This window comes from Hypomesus nipponensis, chromosome 14 (assembly GCF_054491055.1).
Source record: "Hypomesus nipponensis isolate SF chromosome 14, ASM5449105v1, whole genome shotgun sequence".
NCBI classification, from domain to species: domain Eukaryota; kingdom Metazoa; phylum Chordata; class Actinopteri; order Osmeriformes; family Osmeridae; genus Hypomesus; species Hypomesus nipponensis.
In genome coordinates this window covers 20,995,905-21,012,866 of record NC_140374.1, presented here as the reverse complement: position 1 = coordinate 21,012,866, position 16,962 = coordinate 20,995,905, and the positions used below count along the sequence as shown (strand labels likewise).

The following is a 16,962-nucleotide window of genomic DNA, read 5'->3' as shown; positions in this document are numbered from 1 at the left end:
TAATATACCATACTATATTAAAAGCTAAACGTATGGCAGATACTTTTTGGGCGGCCCTTTTTCAATTGTCCCGTCACCTTTCCCATCATGTCACCATTCCCGCCATGCAAATGACCCCAAAGCCTTGGCGCTCGCAACTGTACACCTAACCCGACTCAACAGTAGGTGGCGGTGATGCCGCTCCTAAACATTGTGGCAATCTTCCATTAACACTAAACATTCTCTGGTACAAAGAAGAACATATACGAAGAAGCTAACTAAGAAGCAAATAGATAACGTAAACATAAAAACGTTAGTCGTTAAAGAAATTTGCGTTAAAAGGTGCTACTTTAGTTCTGGGCCTGTTTATCCGGGGCATGGAATGATATTTGTACAAATCGACTGCAAGGTAGCCTACGCAGTGTTAATTCTTTTAATGCGGTATTCACCAGTAAATAATCTGTATCGACCCCTGTGCACTGTAGCCTACTTTGGGCCCCGTGCAACACCTCCTCATGAAATGTTCTTTAAAAAACGTGTAGGCCTATTTTCACAACGTATCATTATCGTAGGCTACTTTTAATATTTCAGTTTTATTTTCAACATATTGTATGCTCTTAGAGGTTTTTATATCCAACTTGGTTTTACCAGTATGCTTTACTTTTTTAATTTAATGTCGTCTTTTTTGCCGTTTTAATGGAAAGGTATAGGGATTAGGCCTATAGTTTATTTTTATGTTATTTTGTGGTTATTTTGTGGCTTATTAAATGGCTGAGATATTGTGTTTTGCCTCATGGTTTAGACTTGGAGATCTGAATGGGGGTCTGAATTTTATATACTAAAGAGACTTTGTTGTGTGAACTACATACATATTCATATCACTCAATGGTTCATGTCAAATTTTTGGTCAGTATGGATTTGCATATTATTGTTTAAGACATGACAGCTTAAAGGAATAATTTTTTCTTTTCTTTTTTTTTTGCTTGATTTTTTCATTCTACATAATACTAGTACACAAATACATGAGAACGTGATAAACGAATATTTTCCCTTTTCATTTATTTCGACATAAAATCCCAGGGAAGTGTGGAAATAGTGACGTCGAACTATTTTCCAGCCACAAACGCTGAACTGCGCAGGTGCTGGGGTAAAGTTGGTAGCTGGAGCATCGTTTCATTTGAGTTGGTAGGGTGTCAACTTGCTAGCTAGGTACATTTTGCAAACAGCGTCAGTATCAGGGAGTTATACTTTGTTAGCTATGTCTGAGGGAAGTGATATAACACGGACAACTGAGGAACAGCAGGTGAATAATTTACTGCATTGTATTTTATGTTGTCGAGATGCATGCCGCAAGCTAACAGTTAGCTTGCCAGCTAACCACCATTTAACAGTAGCTGGCTAACGTTAAGTAGCTAGCACTAACAAACTCTGGGGCCATGATGACTAATCACTGGACATGTACCTGCTTCAGCGTTTTGGATTATTAGACAAACGGTAGCATTCATGGTTTTCATATCACAACGATTAATCAAGGGAACACATTTCCTTTCAACAACCAGTTTACTGCACGACGTAGCATCTAGCGACTCTAGTCAGTTAGCTGCCTTCCTCCTGGTGGTGGTTGTTTGTCGGTGCAGCTTGGCGGTAGCTTGATCGTTGGCTGTGTAGCTAGCAACTGCCTAGGCCAAAATATGCCACTTGTGCACAACTCAACAATACAAATATTTTACATTGCTTTGCTGTAGGAAATGGATGATAAAGTTGTAAGTCCAGAGAAGGCCGAGGAGGCGAAACTAAAGGCACGGTATCCTCATCTTGGTGCCAAACCCGGAGGATCTGACCTTCTCAGGAAACGACTCCAGAAAGGGGTATGTGTGGTTTAACTTTTTGGATGTAGTCCTCAATTCAAGACAAGTACATTACAATTTTCATAACTGTCAATTTTATACACGCAGCATCAAAAGTACTTTGATTCCGGGGACTACAATATGGCGAAAGCCAAGGGTAAGAGCAAACAAGTGCCAACGGCCACAACGGAAAAGGCTGAAATTACGGGGGACCACATCCCAACGCCTCAAGATCTGCCCCAGAGAAAGCCGTCGATTGTGGCCAGCAAGCTGGCCGGTTGAATTGAAAGGTTTTGTGACGTCAACTGTTTTGTTACCATTCCGGCCCTTCACGTCTACATATTGGCCAACCCATCCTCTTGTCGTCTTGTATCTCCTTGATAAGAATTGAGAAAGCACTGTTTAATCAACCAGGATATGTATGCCACACAACTCTCTCATAGAACTAGAAATTATTGACACGATGTGTAGGAGTTTTTCTGAAATCTAATATAGTGACTGGTTGAAAGTCATCCCAATCTGTTGGAGAGAAGCCCCGTTCTACTACTGTTTTTACATTTTGCATTGCGCCTCCTATTAGAATTGTGAAATAATGTTGTTGTTTTGGATTATATCTACTCCCCTCCTTATGAACGCTATATTCTTTGTTGAATGCATTGAAAATGGTTTGGACATAGCCCTTCTTAGGTGGTCTTGTTACAATTAATATTTGTGATATTGATTTTCAAAGGCTGCTGAGAACATGCATCTCATCTTGACTTCTAAAATGGCCTTAACAGTAATGAACCACTGTTTTTCTCGGGCAATATTTGCTCACTCCAGTGAGAATCTCTGTGAATGAAGCGGTTTTGTAGTCAAGCAACTCACGAAAACGAATTATCTGGAGTGTGCATGTGCATTTACTGTACAGTCACCTTGTGCCATTTGTTTTGTAAATAAAATAGTTTTGCACAATATTGGGGCTCTGACTTTTAGTGGAAAACATGAAAACACGTTTTAAATACTGAGTCAAATGCACACATAACTACACGAGCCATCAGCAAATACACAGGAGGTTTGTTTGACTCAAATGTAATGTTGAATAAGTATAATCGTTGACAGACTTTCAATTTCTCAAATGTTGCATTCATATTGCATATAAAAATATTTTTTTAACGGTCTAATGCGATGTAATACCCTTTCCTGGCCACTACGAGGCACGCGTCCCTCGCTTGAGGCAAACGTGCCACGGCACGCTGGCCAGCTGTAGCTACCCATAATGCACAAAGTTCTGTGTTGGAAAAGTATGTGTTGGCAAAACCCGAAACAGGAGAGCTGCAACTCTTCTGTCTACATTTGCTACGAAAATGGATTATGCCCACACACAGTGCAGAAGAGTTGAACTGAAGACGGATTAAAGCAGAGTTAGAGCGATGGCAGCCTCTGAGCTGTATTCGAAGGTAGGTTAATACTAGATTAGTTGACATACAGTTTCTCATTGATTCACCGGAATGGTCTGTCTGTTAGTTTTATATTTCAGGTAGAATTGAGCGAATTACTTTTTTCTAAATAACGCAGTTGGAGAGAAAAGCGACATGGTTCTAAAGCAACTTATAGCTACATTTGAACACGGACGTAGTATTGTTTTGTTTTTAATTATAAATGATTGTAATTAAATAGGTACCCTAAACAACACATTTAGTATGCGCCTACTGACACTTGAAGGTACTCGCTGCTAATAGGCAGCTGTGTCATGCATGACCTGTGTCTGTCTCTCTCAGAATGTCCGAGTATGGCTTCCAGATGCAACAGAGGTGTGGAAGTCAGCAGAGCTCACGAGAGACTACACCCCGGGGGACAAAGTTATCCATCTTCAGCTGGAGGATGGCACGGTAAGAAGGGATCAGTGCTGTTTCCTGGTGGGGCGGGGTCTAGTGAATTTGACCAATGTTCATAGTTTCCCTTCTGTTGGTGAAAGGTAGGAAAACATGACCATGACTTATGGTTGAATTTTAAAGAACCGGGCTCCTTGGACAAATCGTGGCCATAGAAGAGACGGCTCTTCATAAGAGACTTCTCCAAATTTTATTAATGTGTTCTATGCATCATCATTTCTCCAGTGCCTTAAGCTGCTGCTCTCTGCCAAAGTACTTTCATGTTTGGTCATGTAGGCTAGACCAACTCCAGATAACTATGAAAATAAGTGCAACTTATTTGGCTGTGGCTGTGGCAGATGAAAGTGACTGACAGGGGGATTAATTTGTTATATCTACACAAGTGACTCTACTAAAACATCTACACGTTTTGTCGATTTCATTGAAATTCTTTTGTCTCTTTCCAGAATGTGGAACACAAAATTGACCCCCAGACCCAAAGTTTACCCTACTTAAGGAACCCTGACATCTTGGTGGGGGAGAACGACCTCACAGCACTCAGCTACCTCCACGAGCCTGCTGTCCTCCACAACCTCAAAGTGCGCTTTATCGACTCCAAGTTGATTTACACGTACTGTGGTAAAGAACCATTCCTCTGTAGATTCACTATCTGCGTCAGTGTAGACTTTGGAGTCTCGTTCACTGTACTGTCTGACATAATCTCTTGTTCGTGCTTACTTGCAACTTACAGCAATGCCGATTGAAATGACTGTACTGAGGGTTTACAGAAGTGACTATTGCAATATAGAAATTGAAACCCTGTCAGTTGTTTGAAATAGAATCACCAACAGGTGTATCCATCATATGTATCCATGATATGGATTCCCTGTATTCATACATATTTGTTGTTGTGTTCAGGCATTGTCTTGGTTGCCATCAATCCCTATGAGAGTCTACCTATTTATGACTCTGACATCATCAATGCCTACAATGGACAAAACATGGGGGATATGGACCCTCATATATTTGCTGTTGCTGAAGAAGCGTACAAACAGATGGCCAGGTTTGTCACGAGTAGCATTGTTTGTCTTCATTAGATTCATAATTTCAAGGTCCTAATGAAATTTCACATCAAACAATGAACGACTGCTCATTCCTACAGAAATGAAAGGAATCAGTCTATCATCGTGAGTGGAGAGTCAGGTGCTGGAAAAACGGTCTCTGCCAAGTACGCTATGCGTTACTTTGCCACAGTCAGCAGCTCCAGCGATGCCAACATCGAGGACAGGGTCTTGGCCTCCAACCCCATCATGGAGGTTAGAAACCATCCATCTAGGTTCACTTGTCTGCAGCATGACTGCATGACACCCAGCATCCTTTCTGCTTCTCCTCTAGGCGATAGGAAACGCCAAGACGACCAGAAATGACAACAGCAGTCGCTTTGGGAAGTACATTGAGATTGGCTTTGACAAGAAGCATCACATTATTGGGGCTAACATGAGAACGTACCTCCTCGAGAAATCTAGAGTCGTTTTCCAGGTGAGTGGGTCTTTTGATCATTAGCATAGTGTGACCATCTTTCTGATGTCCACTCTCTGCTCTAACTTGCCACAGATGAACAGCTGGATGTGATGTCCTTAGATATCTTGCTTTGTACAATATATATAGTCCTTTTAATCCTCAATTTGATTATCCTGGTCTGCTTCTAACTATTCTCTAATCCAAAAAAGACACAAAGCAATCATTTCATTTCTATCTTTAGAACCTCTTATTAGCAATTTCGTAGACTTAAAATGTTTTTTTTCTTAGGCGCATGGAGAGAGGAATTACCACATGTTCTACCAGCTGTGTGCCTCCTCCCATCTTCAAGAATTCAAAGCTTTGAAGTTGGGTATGGCATTTGTCTAAACGATTTGGCCAATTTAAAAGCTTTTGTTATCATACTGTGGGAAAACCACCCTGTCCTGAGTTTAAAGTGCCATGCCCAAAAACACTCTGCCTCTGCCTTGTTAAACAGAGGATTTCCAAATTACCCCATGGGTTTTGGATTTGGCCACATCCACTGTCGTTTACACTCTTTCTGGTTGCTTTCTGTGTATGAAATCATCAATGAAATCTTGTTTAAAAAAGAATTTTCTTTTAAACGTGTGAATAACTAGAAACACATGGAGCTATGGCCACAGTATCTGTATCTGTACATTGACTTTTATAGAAATATGTTTTGTGTGATGAAATGAAGGAAGTGCAGATGACTTCCACTATACTAGCCATGGTCGCAGCCCAGTGATAGAAGGAGTTGATGACGCTAAGGAGATGTACAGCACCAGGGAGGCTCTCTCATTGTTGGGCAAGTCTTCACCCCCGAGGAGGGGGGTAGTCAGATTGGACAACATTTCTACCTTTTTTAAGAACCCAAAGTTCAGGTTTGTAGTCAAAGAGCCTACACTTATTCTTGAAAACGTTTTACTCTTAGGAATCAGTGAAGCGTATCAAATTGCAGTTTTTCAAATCCTTGCTGCGATTCTTCATCTGGGCAATGTGGAGGTGAAGGATAGTAGTGGAGACAGAAGCACCATCGTGGTAAGTCCACGTGGGTTCCACGTGTTTCTGTAGATGTTGACAAGAAGATTTACTATATTGCTTTGACTCGTTTATGTAAGGAACACTTCTTTCAACCTTTAATGCTGGTAATCATGTATTGAGGATACCTTAAAGCTCTAACCCACTATGTATTCAAATTGATGTGATTTCAGCCTGACAACAGTCACCTGAGAGTGTTCTGTGAGCTGCTGGGTGTGCCCTGTCAGGACATGGCTCACTGGTTGTGTCACAGCAAGCTGAAGACTACAACTGAGGTGTACGTTAAGCCTTTCTCCAAGGTGAACGCCATAAACGCCAGAGACGCCCTCGCCAAACACATCTACGCAAAACTCTTCTCCTGGATCGTCAATCACATCAACGCAGCCTTGCAGTCTGCCAGCAAGCAGCACTCCTTCATCGGGGTTTTAGACATTTATGGGTGTGTTTTTCGTTCATTCTTGTTCATTTTATTTTTCTCTTCCTATTTCTCTTCAGACTTACTTTAGTTCTACTGTCTTTTTCTCTTCAGGTTTGAAACATTTGATGTCAATAGCTTTGAGCAGTTTTGCATAAATTACGCCAATGAGAAGCTTCAGCAACAGTTTAACATGGTTGGTCTCTATCTTGTGTTCATATCAGTAATGGATCTCCAGATTATAGCATGTGGCTGACTGTCACCTGATGTTCCCCCCCAGCACGTCTTCAAGCTGGAGCAGGAGGAGTACTTGAAGGAGCAGATTCCCTGGACGCTGATCGACTTCTCTGATAACCAGCCGTGCATCGATCTGATCGAAGCGAAGATGGGGGTTCTGGATCTTCTGGATGAGGAGTGCAAAGTAACAACATACATTCCTACCCATACTGACTGTGCCTGTTCAGCCCTCCACAGGAGTGTGTTTGAGGAAGCCCAGTAATGCTGGAGTCAACCCCTTCCTTCCTTCCATAGATGCCCAAAGGTAACAATGACTCATGGGCCCAGAAACTCTACAACACCCTCCTGAAGCAGAAAGCTCACTTTGAGAAGCCTCGTATGTCTAACAAGGCCTTCATCATCCTACACTTTGCAGACAAGGTGAACACAAACAACATAATGATTGAACTTCTGGTACGTGTGCTAAGTTTGTACCATGTGGTTGTGTAAGTGAATAGGATGTGGAAATGATTTCTGTGACAAGTCATTTCCTGCTCACTGTCTGTGGTATACATCTGATCCAGTGTGGTATGAGCAGAGTTAATAGGTTTTCCCGCAGAACAGCATCGGTCAATTACATTTAGTCATTTAGCAGACGCTCTTATCCAGAGCGACTTACAGTAAGTACAGGGACATGCTCAGCCACCTGACCTCCAATTAGGTTGCAGAGTGAGCTTAATCTCTTCCGGTCTTATCTGAGCAAAGTGAACATTTACCTAACCGTTGTCTGATCTCTCCTGGCTTTAAGGTGGAGTATCAATGCGAAGGATTCCTGGAGAAGAACAAGGACACAGTCAATGAAGAACAGATAAATGTGCTGAAACTGAGCAAGGTTGTGTTTTGGTATTTATTTTCACTCTCACTCTCTCTCTCTCTCTGGTTCCACCCTCAGTAAAAGCTTTCAGTGGTTGACTAGTCAGCTTGTCTCGTGAAGCGCAGAGACCCGACACCCTAGAAGTTAGAGCTGTGGAAACAAGTCTGGACAATTTGAGGGAAGAATGAGGGAGGGCGGACTGGCAACACTGCCACCTGCTGGCCGCTCAAAGTCCCTGATGGAAAGGTCGAAGCCTAATGTTCTGAATCATTGATGTATTTCACTGCAGTTTGATCTGCTGCTGGAGCTGTTCCAGGATGAGGAGAGGCCCACTAGTGCCTCAAGCACAGCGATGACACGCCCTGGTCAGGCCCAGAGGGACCACAAGAAGACTGTCGGCCTGCAAGTAAGGGAGCGGCACAGATTGATTCGTCAGTGTAGCTTCGTGCAGCCAGAGCTCTTCAGTGAACATGCATTTTCTTTACAGTTTCGCAATTCTCTACACTTACTGATGGAGACCCTGAACGCCACCACTCCTCACTATGTCCGATGCATTAAGCCCAATGACCTCAAAGCTCCTTTCACGTGAGAAAGATTCCTCTCCTATCTCCACAGATGAAATTCTTCTGAGACACACTGGATTAGAATAACACATTTTTCCTTCTCCATACTTGTTTTCTATCCCATGGGATTTGAAAGAGCCCATTGAGAAACAGTGATGTGTGGTTTCTTTGTGTTAGGATGGACCCGGTGAGGGCCGTACAGCAGCTAAGGGCCTGTGGCGTTCTGGAAACTATTCGCATCTCGGCCGCGGGCTTCCCGTCTAGGTACATCCTGCGCATGCAGGCCTTGGTTCCCTGCATGACCGCATGCATGCAAACACGCCACATACAGCACATGAACACAAACATCCCCGTATGGACCTGAAAATGCTCCATGTCATGACAGACATTTGACTTGATTGCAGGTGGACCTATCAAGAGTTTTTCAGCCGCTACCGGGTTCTGATGACACTAAAAGATGTGCTATCGGACAGGAAGCTGACCTGCAAGAATGTCCTGGAGAAATTAGTTAAGGTACATGTAAATAAGGTTTCTTGAAGCACAACTATTGAAAACAACAAAAAAACTAAACAACCTTGAACAACTTTCTACTTTGTCTCAAGGACCAGGACAAGTACCAGTTTGGAAAAAACAAAATCTTCTTCCGGGCTGGCCAGGTGGCCTACCTGGAGAAGTTGCGTTCAGACAAACTGAGGAAAGCCTGTGTCCGGATCCAGAAGACCATCCGCTGCTGGGTGGCCCGCAAGAAGTACCTGAGGATGAGGACGGCTGCCGTCACACTCCAGAGATATGTACGGGGCCATCAGGCCCGGGGGTGAGTTCAACCATCACAGTGGTCATGTTGATCGTGTAAAACCTTTTAAGAGTCTTTACTGTGAGGCCCGGTAGCTCACAGGGTAAGAGCGGGAATCATTAAGGCAGGGGCCTGGGTTTGAATCTGACTGAGGCCCTTTCTTGCATGTCTTACCACATCTCTTTCCCTGGTAGCCTATCAGGGAAAGATGGAACGGCCAGCAGGTGGCAGTGTTGCCAGTCCGCATTCCCTCATTCTTCCCTCACATCGTCCAGACCCCCCCCCCCCCCATACACACACAAAAATAAATATTTAGTCCATCTCACCTGTGTCCCTCAGTCTTGTCAGGTTTATGCGGCGGACTAAGGCTGCAGTCGTCGTTCAGAGAAACGTGCGGATGTGGGCGACCAGGAGGCGTTACCAGAAGCTCCGCCAGGCAGCCATTACGGTGCAGTGCTACCTACGGGCCTACAAGGCCAGACAGCACTATCACAAGGTAAAAAACACCTGAACACATTTAAAAGGAGTGATGAAGTAGTCTAATAGGAAAGCGTCAGCGTACAGTACTGTCTTGTACTGTACCATGTACAGGGGCGCCGTATAGGGGGGCAAAGCTAGGACGATTCTAAGGGCCCCTGACTGACAGGGGCCCCAAAAATAGAAAAACTAATAGAAATCATCAAAAAATATAAATATATATTTTCATGGGGCCCAAAATTCCTGGCGGCGCCCCTGACCATGTACCCATGTACCAAGCGCTCCTCTTCCCTGTGTCATTACTTACCCTCAATTCACTACACATCTATGTCTGTCTGTGTGTGTGTGTGTGTGTTGTGTGTGTGTGTGTGTGCGCTCATTCCCTCTGTGCCGCCCTCAGCTGCTGTATGAGCACACGGCTGTGGTCGTCCAGAGGCGGGTGCGAGGCTGGCTGGCCCGGCGCAGGTACAGGCGCGCCCTGGCGGCCGTGGTCCTGCTGCAGAGCTGCGTCCGTCGCCTCATCGCCAAGCGGCAGCTGAAGGAGCTCAAGGTGGAGGCCCGCTCGGTGGAGCACTTCAAGAAGCTCAACGTGGGCATGGAGAACAAGATCATGCAGCTGCAGCGCAGGGTGGACGAGCAGGTGAGCTCCGTCAAGGCAAACACGGGCACCCGGCCGACTGCGTCTGTGTCCGTGGTCGGTTTAATCTGTCAAATCGGGATCGAGTATTTTAGCTGTTTGATTTAATGATGTACCCAAGCTGGGGAAAAAACAACAGCGTTCTGAGAGGTAGAGGGAGTTGTGCCGTGTCACATGGTTAGTCTGTGTGTGTCTCCCCCCCTACAGCACAAGGAGAACAGAGAGCTCAGTGAGAGGCTGGCTGGGCAGGAGAGGTCCCAGGCCGGCGAGAGCGAGAGGCTGGGGAGGGAGGTGGAGCGACTACGCGCGGCGGAGGAGGAGGCCCGGGGCAAGGCGGAGAGGGTCCCCTCCCTCTTGGAACAGCTGTCCTTCCTCCGTCAGGAGCTGGAGACCACGCGCAGGGAGAAGGAGGCCGTAGAGGAGCAGGCCAACACCTACAAGCAGAAGATGGAGCAGGTAGGCCGATCGCGTGATTGCCTGGTTTATGATTCAACCCCAACCAGTGTGTTCACATGACAAATATTTGTATTCGGATCACCTGAATTTGTGCAGTACAAACTTGTAGCAGCTTGGCACTTTAATTTGCCTTGATCCCCAGTCTCTGGCAGAGTTGAACGCCAAAAACAGCTTGATGAACAGCGAGAGAAACAACCTGAATCAGCTGATCGAGGAACAGGACCTGCAGATTTCAGGTCTGCAATGATGACATCTTATCACTAATGCAGTCGTGTTGAGTGCCCAGGTGAGTGTTTGTGACGTGTGTCCACCCATTGGCCCGGTCAGAGATCAAGGCAGAGGTGGCGAACAGCCAGCAGCTGGAGAGAGACCTGAGCGAAGAGCGCTCCCGCTACCAGAGTCTGTTGAGTGAACACCTGCACCTGGAGGAACGCTACGGTGACCTGAAGGATGAGATGAGACTGAGTGTGGTGAGAGACATGCTGGGATGGGTCCCCCTCTCACACACACACACACACACTCTCTCACACACACACACTCTCTCACACACACTCTCTCACACACTCTCTCACACACACACACACTCTCTCACACACTCTCTCACATACAGACACTCTCTCACACACTCTCTCACACACACACACACTCTCTCACACACTCTCTCACACACAGACACTCTCTCACACACTCTCTCACACACACACACACTCTCTCACACACTCTCTCACACACAGACACACTCTCTCACACACAGACACACTCTCTCACACACACTCTCTCACACACACACACTCTCTCACACACTCTCTCACACACACACACACACACACTCTCACACACAGACACTCTCTCACACACACACTCTCTCACACACAGACACACTCTCTCACACACACTCTCTCACACACACACACACTCTCTCACACACTCTCTCACACACACACACTCTCTCACACACTCTCTCACACACACACACACACACACACAGAAGCAGTACTGCTTGGTTTGGCTGTCCATGAGTAATATTTTTCTCTCAGCAGGGCACAAGCAAGCCCGGGCACAGGAGAACAGACTCCAACTACAGCAGCAACGGTTCAGAGGGCACCCAAAGTTCTGGATTCCCAGAGGATAGCTCTGTACAAAGCGAGGTAAAAGGTGTCCAACACAAGCAGGAATCTGCTGCGTTAACTCAAAGTAGAGAACCAGAAGTACCTGAACAGGGTTTTATTTGCCGTTCGCCAGGATGTCACGGAGACTGCTGTGGACATGCCGGTCCTGCTGAAGCTGCAGTGGAGAGTCAAGGAGCTGGAGCAGGACAACCAGGGCCTGCGGCGCCAGCTGGACCGGAGAGAGGACGCCCAGATTAACAAGGCCAAGGTGCCGGACACCAGACGACCACCTAGAAGGAGTCAAGAGTCGTTTATCACACACTAAATCACTGTGCAGTTGGTGTTGTTTTGTTGATGGCGTCTCTGCTTTTTGCTACAGGAGGCCGAGGAGCAGAGGACTGCTGGTAGAGCAGAGCTGGACATGGAGGCTCTCAAGGTAAGGATGGACTCGGAGATTGTTCCGGAAGAGACGGGCTCTGTGGATGGGTATGGGAGGCCATTTTTCTGACTCTCTTGTTTCTCAGCGGCAGGAGCTGGAGTCTGAGAATAAGAAGCTGAAGCAGGACTTGGGCAAGCTGCGTCAGTCCCTGACCGAGGACTGTGGCTCTCCAGCGCCCCCTAGTCCTGGCTCCCTGCCTTACAACGTGTTGCTGGAGCAGCTCAATACCTCCAACGAGGAGCTGGACATGCGCAAGGAGGAGGTGTTGCTGCTCCGCTCCCACCTGGTGCGCCAGGAGGCCCTCAAACACAAGGTGGGTGCCTTTGTTCAAAGAAAGGTCCTGTCATTCACATGATATGGTTGGATTTTTGGAGACAAAAACAAATGTGCGTCTCTGTGTGTGTACATAGGGTTTAAGAGTTATTTTGATTCTGTCTAGGACTCAATGTTGGGAGAAGGGCTGAATCTAAAGGATATCAGTGAGATCCCACTGCCGTCTTTACACCCCCAAAAGGCTGACAGGTAATTCTGATTCTGGCCCCCTCCTCCACCCTATCTACTTCCGGTATGTTTTGGTTGACACTGTTTCTTCGTTCACGTTTCTCAGATCCGCTCCTGACGTCCATACTCTGAACGAGGATGGAGAGCTCTGGCTAGCTTACGAGGGGTTAAAGGAGACCAACCGGTATGAAAGGAAAACAACTGGAAAACACATTCTTTCTTAACATGAATTGAAGTAGAAACTGACACAGACTTGCTTTGTTGGACACTCCTAATACCACCAATCTGATTGACACCATTTCACCAGGTGGTGAAAAAAAATAAAAAATTGAGAGATTTATTTGGTCTCTTACCCTCGTGGTTCCCCTCCTCCTGCAGGGTGCTGGAGGCCCAGTTGCGGCTGCAGGACAGGACTCACGAGGAGGAGTGTGAGGAGATGCGTGAGGAGGTGCGCAGGGCGAGGGAAGACAACCGGCAGCAGCAGCAGCTCATGGCCCAGAGCCTCCACCTGCCCCAGGGCGCTCGCGTCGACGCCGGCCTCCAGCACGAGATGACGCGCCTCACCAACGAGAACCTGGTGGGTACGGCCGCCCCCCACAGCTCTGCGCTGGGCGGACGGTATTTCATTGTTGCTGTGGAGGACATCAATGCAGCATGTTTGACCTTCACCTGTGTTTTGTCCTCGTGTAGGATCTAATGGAGCAGCAAGGGAAGCAGGAGAAGGTCATACGCAAACTCAAGAAACAGCTTAAACTCTATGTGAAAAAGCTGGAGGAGTTTGAAGGTGTACTTTCATAGGGTCACGTAAAAACTAAAGACAAATAACTGGTATGCTTGAAATAGTTTTGGAACAAGACTACAAGTCATGCTCTGGTTTTTCCTGTGGTTGCTGTGTGTAGCTGGAGTGCTGCAGGAGAGTGTTCCCTCTCTGTCGGTCCACCGGGCCAGTATCAGCCGCAAGGAGAAGGACTTCCAGGGCATGCTGGAGTACAAGAGAGGGGATGAGAGCCGGCTGCTGAAAAACCTAGTTGTCGGTATGTTTACCTGTCTAAAACACACAAACCAGTGGTCCAAGTTTGAAAACTTCCCCAATGTTTTCTAATGTCCTGATGTGAGTGACGTGGCTTGTAAAAAAAACTAACCGTTCCTAGATGTTAACCACCAAAATTGTGTTGGAACATTGTTCTTCAGACCCTTGGATCTTCTACTGTACTTTCTAGATGCATTATTAGTACGTCGCTTTGGATAAAAGCATCAGTTGAAAGAATAAAATGTATTCAAGTTGTTTTCGTGTGTCCCTCAGACCTGAAGCCGCGCGGCGTGGCTGTCAACTTGGTGCCCGGGCTTCCTGCCTTCATCCTCTTCATGTGCCTGCGTCACGCTGACTACGCCAACGACGACCAGAGAGTCAGCACCCTGCTAAACACCACCATCAACAGCGTGAAAGGCGTGATCAAGGTAGGAGGACGCTGACCCCCGCAGAGCGAGTAGCGCGGCGAGAGCGCTGCGTCTGAAGTGTTTGTGAGAGGGTCCATTTTGTCTCGCAGAGGAGAGGAGACGACTTCGATACAGTGTCTTTCTGGTTGGCCAACACATGCCGGTTCCTGTACTGTCTGAAGCAATACAGTGGGGAGGAGGTAAGTTGGAAGACACGAGTGATGCTAGCACTGGGCTAACTACCCCATGCGCCGTCCATTAATAACTGTTGGGTTTCTGCTTCACCTTTGTGAAGGCGTTTATCAAGTTCAACACTCCCAGACAGAATGAGCACTGTCTTTCCAACTTCGACCTGTCAGAGTACCATCAGGTTCTGAGTGACTTAGCCATCCAGATATACCAGCAGCTTGTTAAGTGTATGGAGGAGATCCTTCAGCCCATGATAGGTAAAAGACCTCTTACCTTCAACAACAAAAAAACAAACTATACATTTTTAAAAGTCATAACAAAATTAAATAACAAAAATAACCTCAAAATTTCTGTAATGAATTTGATTTCAACCCCCCAAACATTTCCATTTCTTAAATTGTTGTAAACCTGCAGTCTCAGGCATGCTGGAACATGAGACCATCCAGGGAGTGCTTGGAGCTAAGCCCACAGGTCTCAGGAAGAGGACCTCCAGCTTCCCCGAGGAGGAGGCCCACACCGTGGACTCCATCATGCAGCAGCTCAGCCTCTTCCACGCCTCCATGACCCAGCACGGCATGGACCCCGACCTCATCAAGCAGGTGGTCAAGCAGCAGTTCTACATCATCTGCTCCGTCACCCTCAACAACCTGCTGCTGCGGAAAGACATGTGCTCCTGGAGCAAAGGCCTGCAGATCAGGTAACACAGGGGGTTAGGCTCCGGCTGTGCTAGCGCCCCTCTGTGGTGTGGAGGGTGCGTCGCGTCTAAAGAGGGTCGGATGGCTGAGCGGTTAGGGAATCGGGCTATTAATCAGAAGGTTGCCGGTTCAAATCCCGGTGTGCAAAATTACATTGTGCTCTTGGGCAAGGCCCTTCACCCTACTTGTCTCGGAGGAATGTCCCTGTGCTTACTGTAAGTCGCTCTGGATAATAGCGTCTCCTAAATGACTAAATGTAAATGTCTGAGTTTGACCCAGGTCTCTGGTTCTCCTCAGGTATAACGTGTGGCAGTTGGAGGAGTGGCTAGTGGAGAGGGATCTGATCAGCAGTGGTGCCAAGGAGACCTTGGAGCCCCTCATCCAGGCGGCACAGCTGCTGCAGGTGAAGAAGAAAACTGAGGAAGACGCCAAGGCCATCAGCACCATGTGTAGCTCCCTCACCACAGCACAGGTACAGTGTGAGGCCAGTGAAGGGATTACAGGCATAATCAGAGGGTTTTCTTGTTTGTTTACCCAGTTATTACCCACATTTACAGTTGTGATATTTTCCTGAGTAAAACTGAGTAGTTTAAAGCTCTCAAAAAATGTTTGTGTTCTCATCAGATTGTGAAAGTGCTGAACCTGTACACCCCAGTAATGGAATTTGAGGAACGCGTTTCGGTCAAATTTATCCAAACGATACAGGTTTGTCAAAGTTGTGTTTTGCGTTTGTAAACGTAGTACATATCTAGTCTTCTTTTGTCGTTGTTGATAAATGTATGATTTATATTTTGGTTTGACATTTCTCAGACCCTTTTGAAAGACCGAGTTGATTCTCCAATGTTGCTCATGGACTCCAGGAAGATCTTCTCCATCACTTTTACATTTGCGCCCTCTACCGTTGCCCTGGAGACCATCCAGATCCCCAGTAGTCTCAACCTGGACTTCCTCACCCGGATCTAAGACCCCTGACAGCTGTGACTTCATGCAGGGAACCACCATTCATACCAAAGACAAGCCATTTCCCGCCCATATACTGTAAACCATACAGGGATTTAAAGTATATCAGCTTTAATAGATAAACAGTTGTCCTGCATACATGGAAGAAAGGATATTGCTTATACCACCAAATATATTATAGTACATTTTATATTTTCTACGTGTATGTATTTTATTGGCACAATTGATGCTTTTTGCCATGTATAGGCACAGGGATTATATAAAATGTTACAGTATCTTTTTAAATTGAAAGGATTTTGATTCATTTGACCTCCACCCTGAGAACAGTATTTATTATGCTATAGGTGAAGAGCTAATCTCAAGAATGTTTTACCTGAACATTTTGCAGTCGATATTGGTGAAAGCAGAGCTTTCAGTGCTAAGCAAACCATACAACAGCTTTTATACAGATCAGATATAGTTCAGGGTTAAGGGACATCCATTACATTTCGGAAATATTTGATGTTGTGGCTGATACTGAATACATACAGTGTTGCATTTATTGCCTTCTGATGAAGTAAAAAAAATGTTTGAGGAGCACTTTCACAGCCGCTGGATCCAGCGGCTCTTCAGTCTGCTTCATACAGTATTTGTGCCTTGCTTTCTTAGCAAATTCCTTCTTAATGGTGTTCTCTAATGCACTGCCACCTTTATAATGTATGACTACAGTTGAATAAAAGATCATTAAATCTATTTGTTTGAGTAGATTGTGCTAGTGTACAGCTGACTACATCGACAGCTTTCTAATGAGTCTCTGAGCAATTGCTTAGCGACTGACAACAGACTTGCTGAGGTATGTATCCTGTTCCTTTTGTTGTCTGAGTCCTTGTTCAAACGATCACACCCACATTGTCAAGCAATTGTCACAAGACTACTGGGCGGTAGAGGAAGTCAAAGTCCAGC

General features: G+C 46.0%; 2 protein-coding genes across 3 annotated transcripts; both read left to right on the top strand.

The window, feature by feature from the left end:
- Window positions 1-1,083: 1,083 nt before the first annotated feature.
- Window positions 1,084-2,782, top strand: arpp19b (cAMP-regulated phosphoprotein 19b). Its single transcript, XM_084673332.1, has 3 exons — window positions 1,084-1,282; window positions 1,725-1,847; window positions 1,935-2,782. The coding sequence occupies exons 1-3, from the start codon at window positions 1,238-1,240 to the stop codon at window positions 2,106-2,108; spliced, it is 342 nt and encodes a 113-aa protein (XP_084529458.1). The 5' UTR covers window positions 1,084-1,237; the 3' UTR covers window positions 2,109-2,782.
- Window positions 2,783-3,101: 319 nt separating this feature from the next.
- LOC146259144 (unconventional myosin-Va-like) lies at window positions 3,102-16,752 on the top strand. 2 transcript variants are annotated; one of them, XM_084673255.1, is made up of 39 exons: window positions 3,102-3,265; window positions 3,587-3,697; window positions 4,147-4,318; window positions 4,598-4,742; window positions 4,842-4,995; window positions 5,075-5,218; window positions 5,489-5,570; window positions 5,919-6,259; window positions 6,433-6,698; window positions 6,789-6,870; window positions 6,955-7,095; window positions 7,206-7,331; window positions 7,699-7,782; window positions 8,054-8,170; window positions 8,252-8,349; window positions 8,505-8,591; window positions 8,732-8,840; window positions 8,930-9,141; window positions 9,460-9,616; window positions 9,998-10,237; window positions 10,442-10,690; window positions 10,833-10,926; window positions 11,018-11,160; window positions 11,731-11,838; window positions 11,933-12,067; window positions 12,179-12,235; window positions 12,324-12,551; window positions 12,678-12,760; window positions 12,846-12,923; window positions 13,118-13,316; window positions 13,430-13,523; window positions 13,639-13,773; window positions 14,043-14,197; window positions 14,287-14,376; window positions 14,472-14,622; window positions 14,780-15,062; window positions 15,358-15,532; window positions 15,685-15,765; window positions 15,871-16,752. In XM_084673255.1, exons 1-39 carry the CDS (start codon window positions 3,239-3,241, stop codon window positions 16,021-16,023), a joined length of 5,586 nt encoding a protein of 1,861 aa, XP_084529381.1. In that variant the 5' UTR covers window positions 3,102-3,238; the 3' UTR covers window positions 16,024-16,752. The 2 variants fall into 2 exon arrangements, with proteins under 2 accessions (XP_084529381.1, XP_084529380.1); XM_084673254.1 differs by having other exon boundaries at window positions 11,728-11,838.
- The last annotated feature ends 210 nt before the right edge of the window (window positions 16,753-16,962 follow it).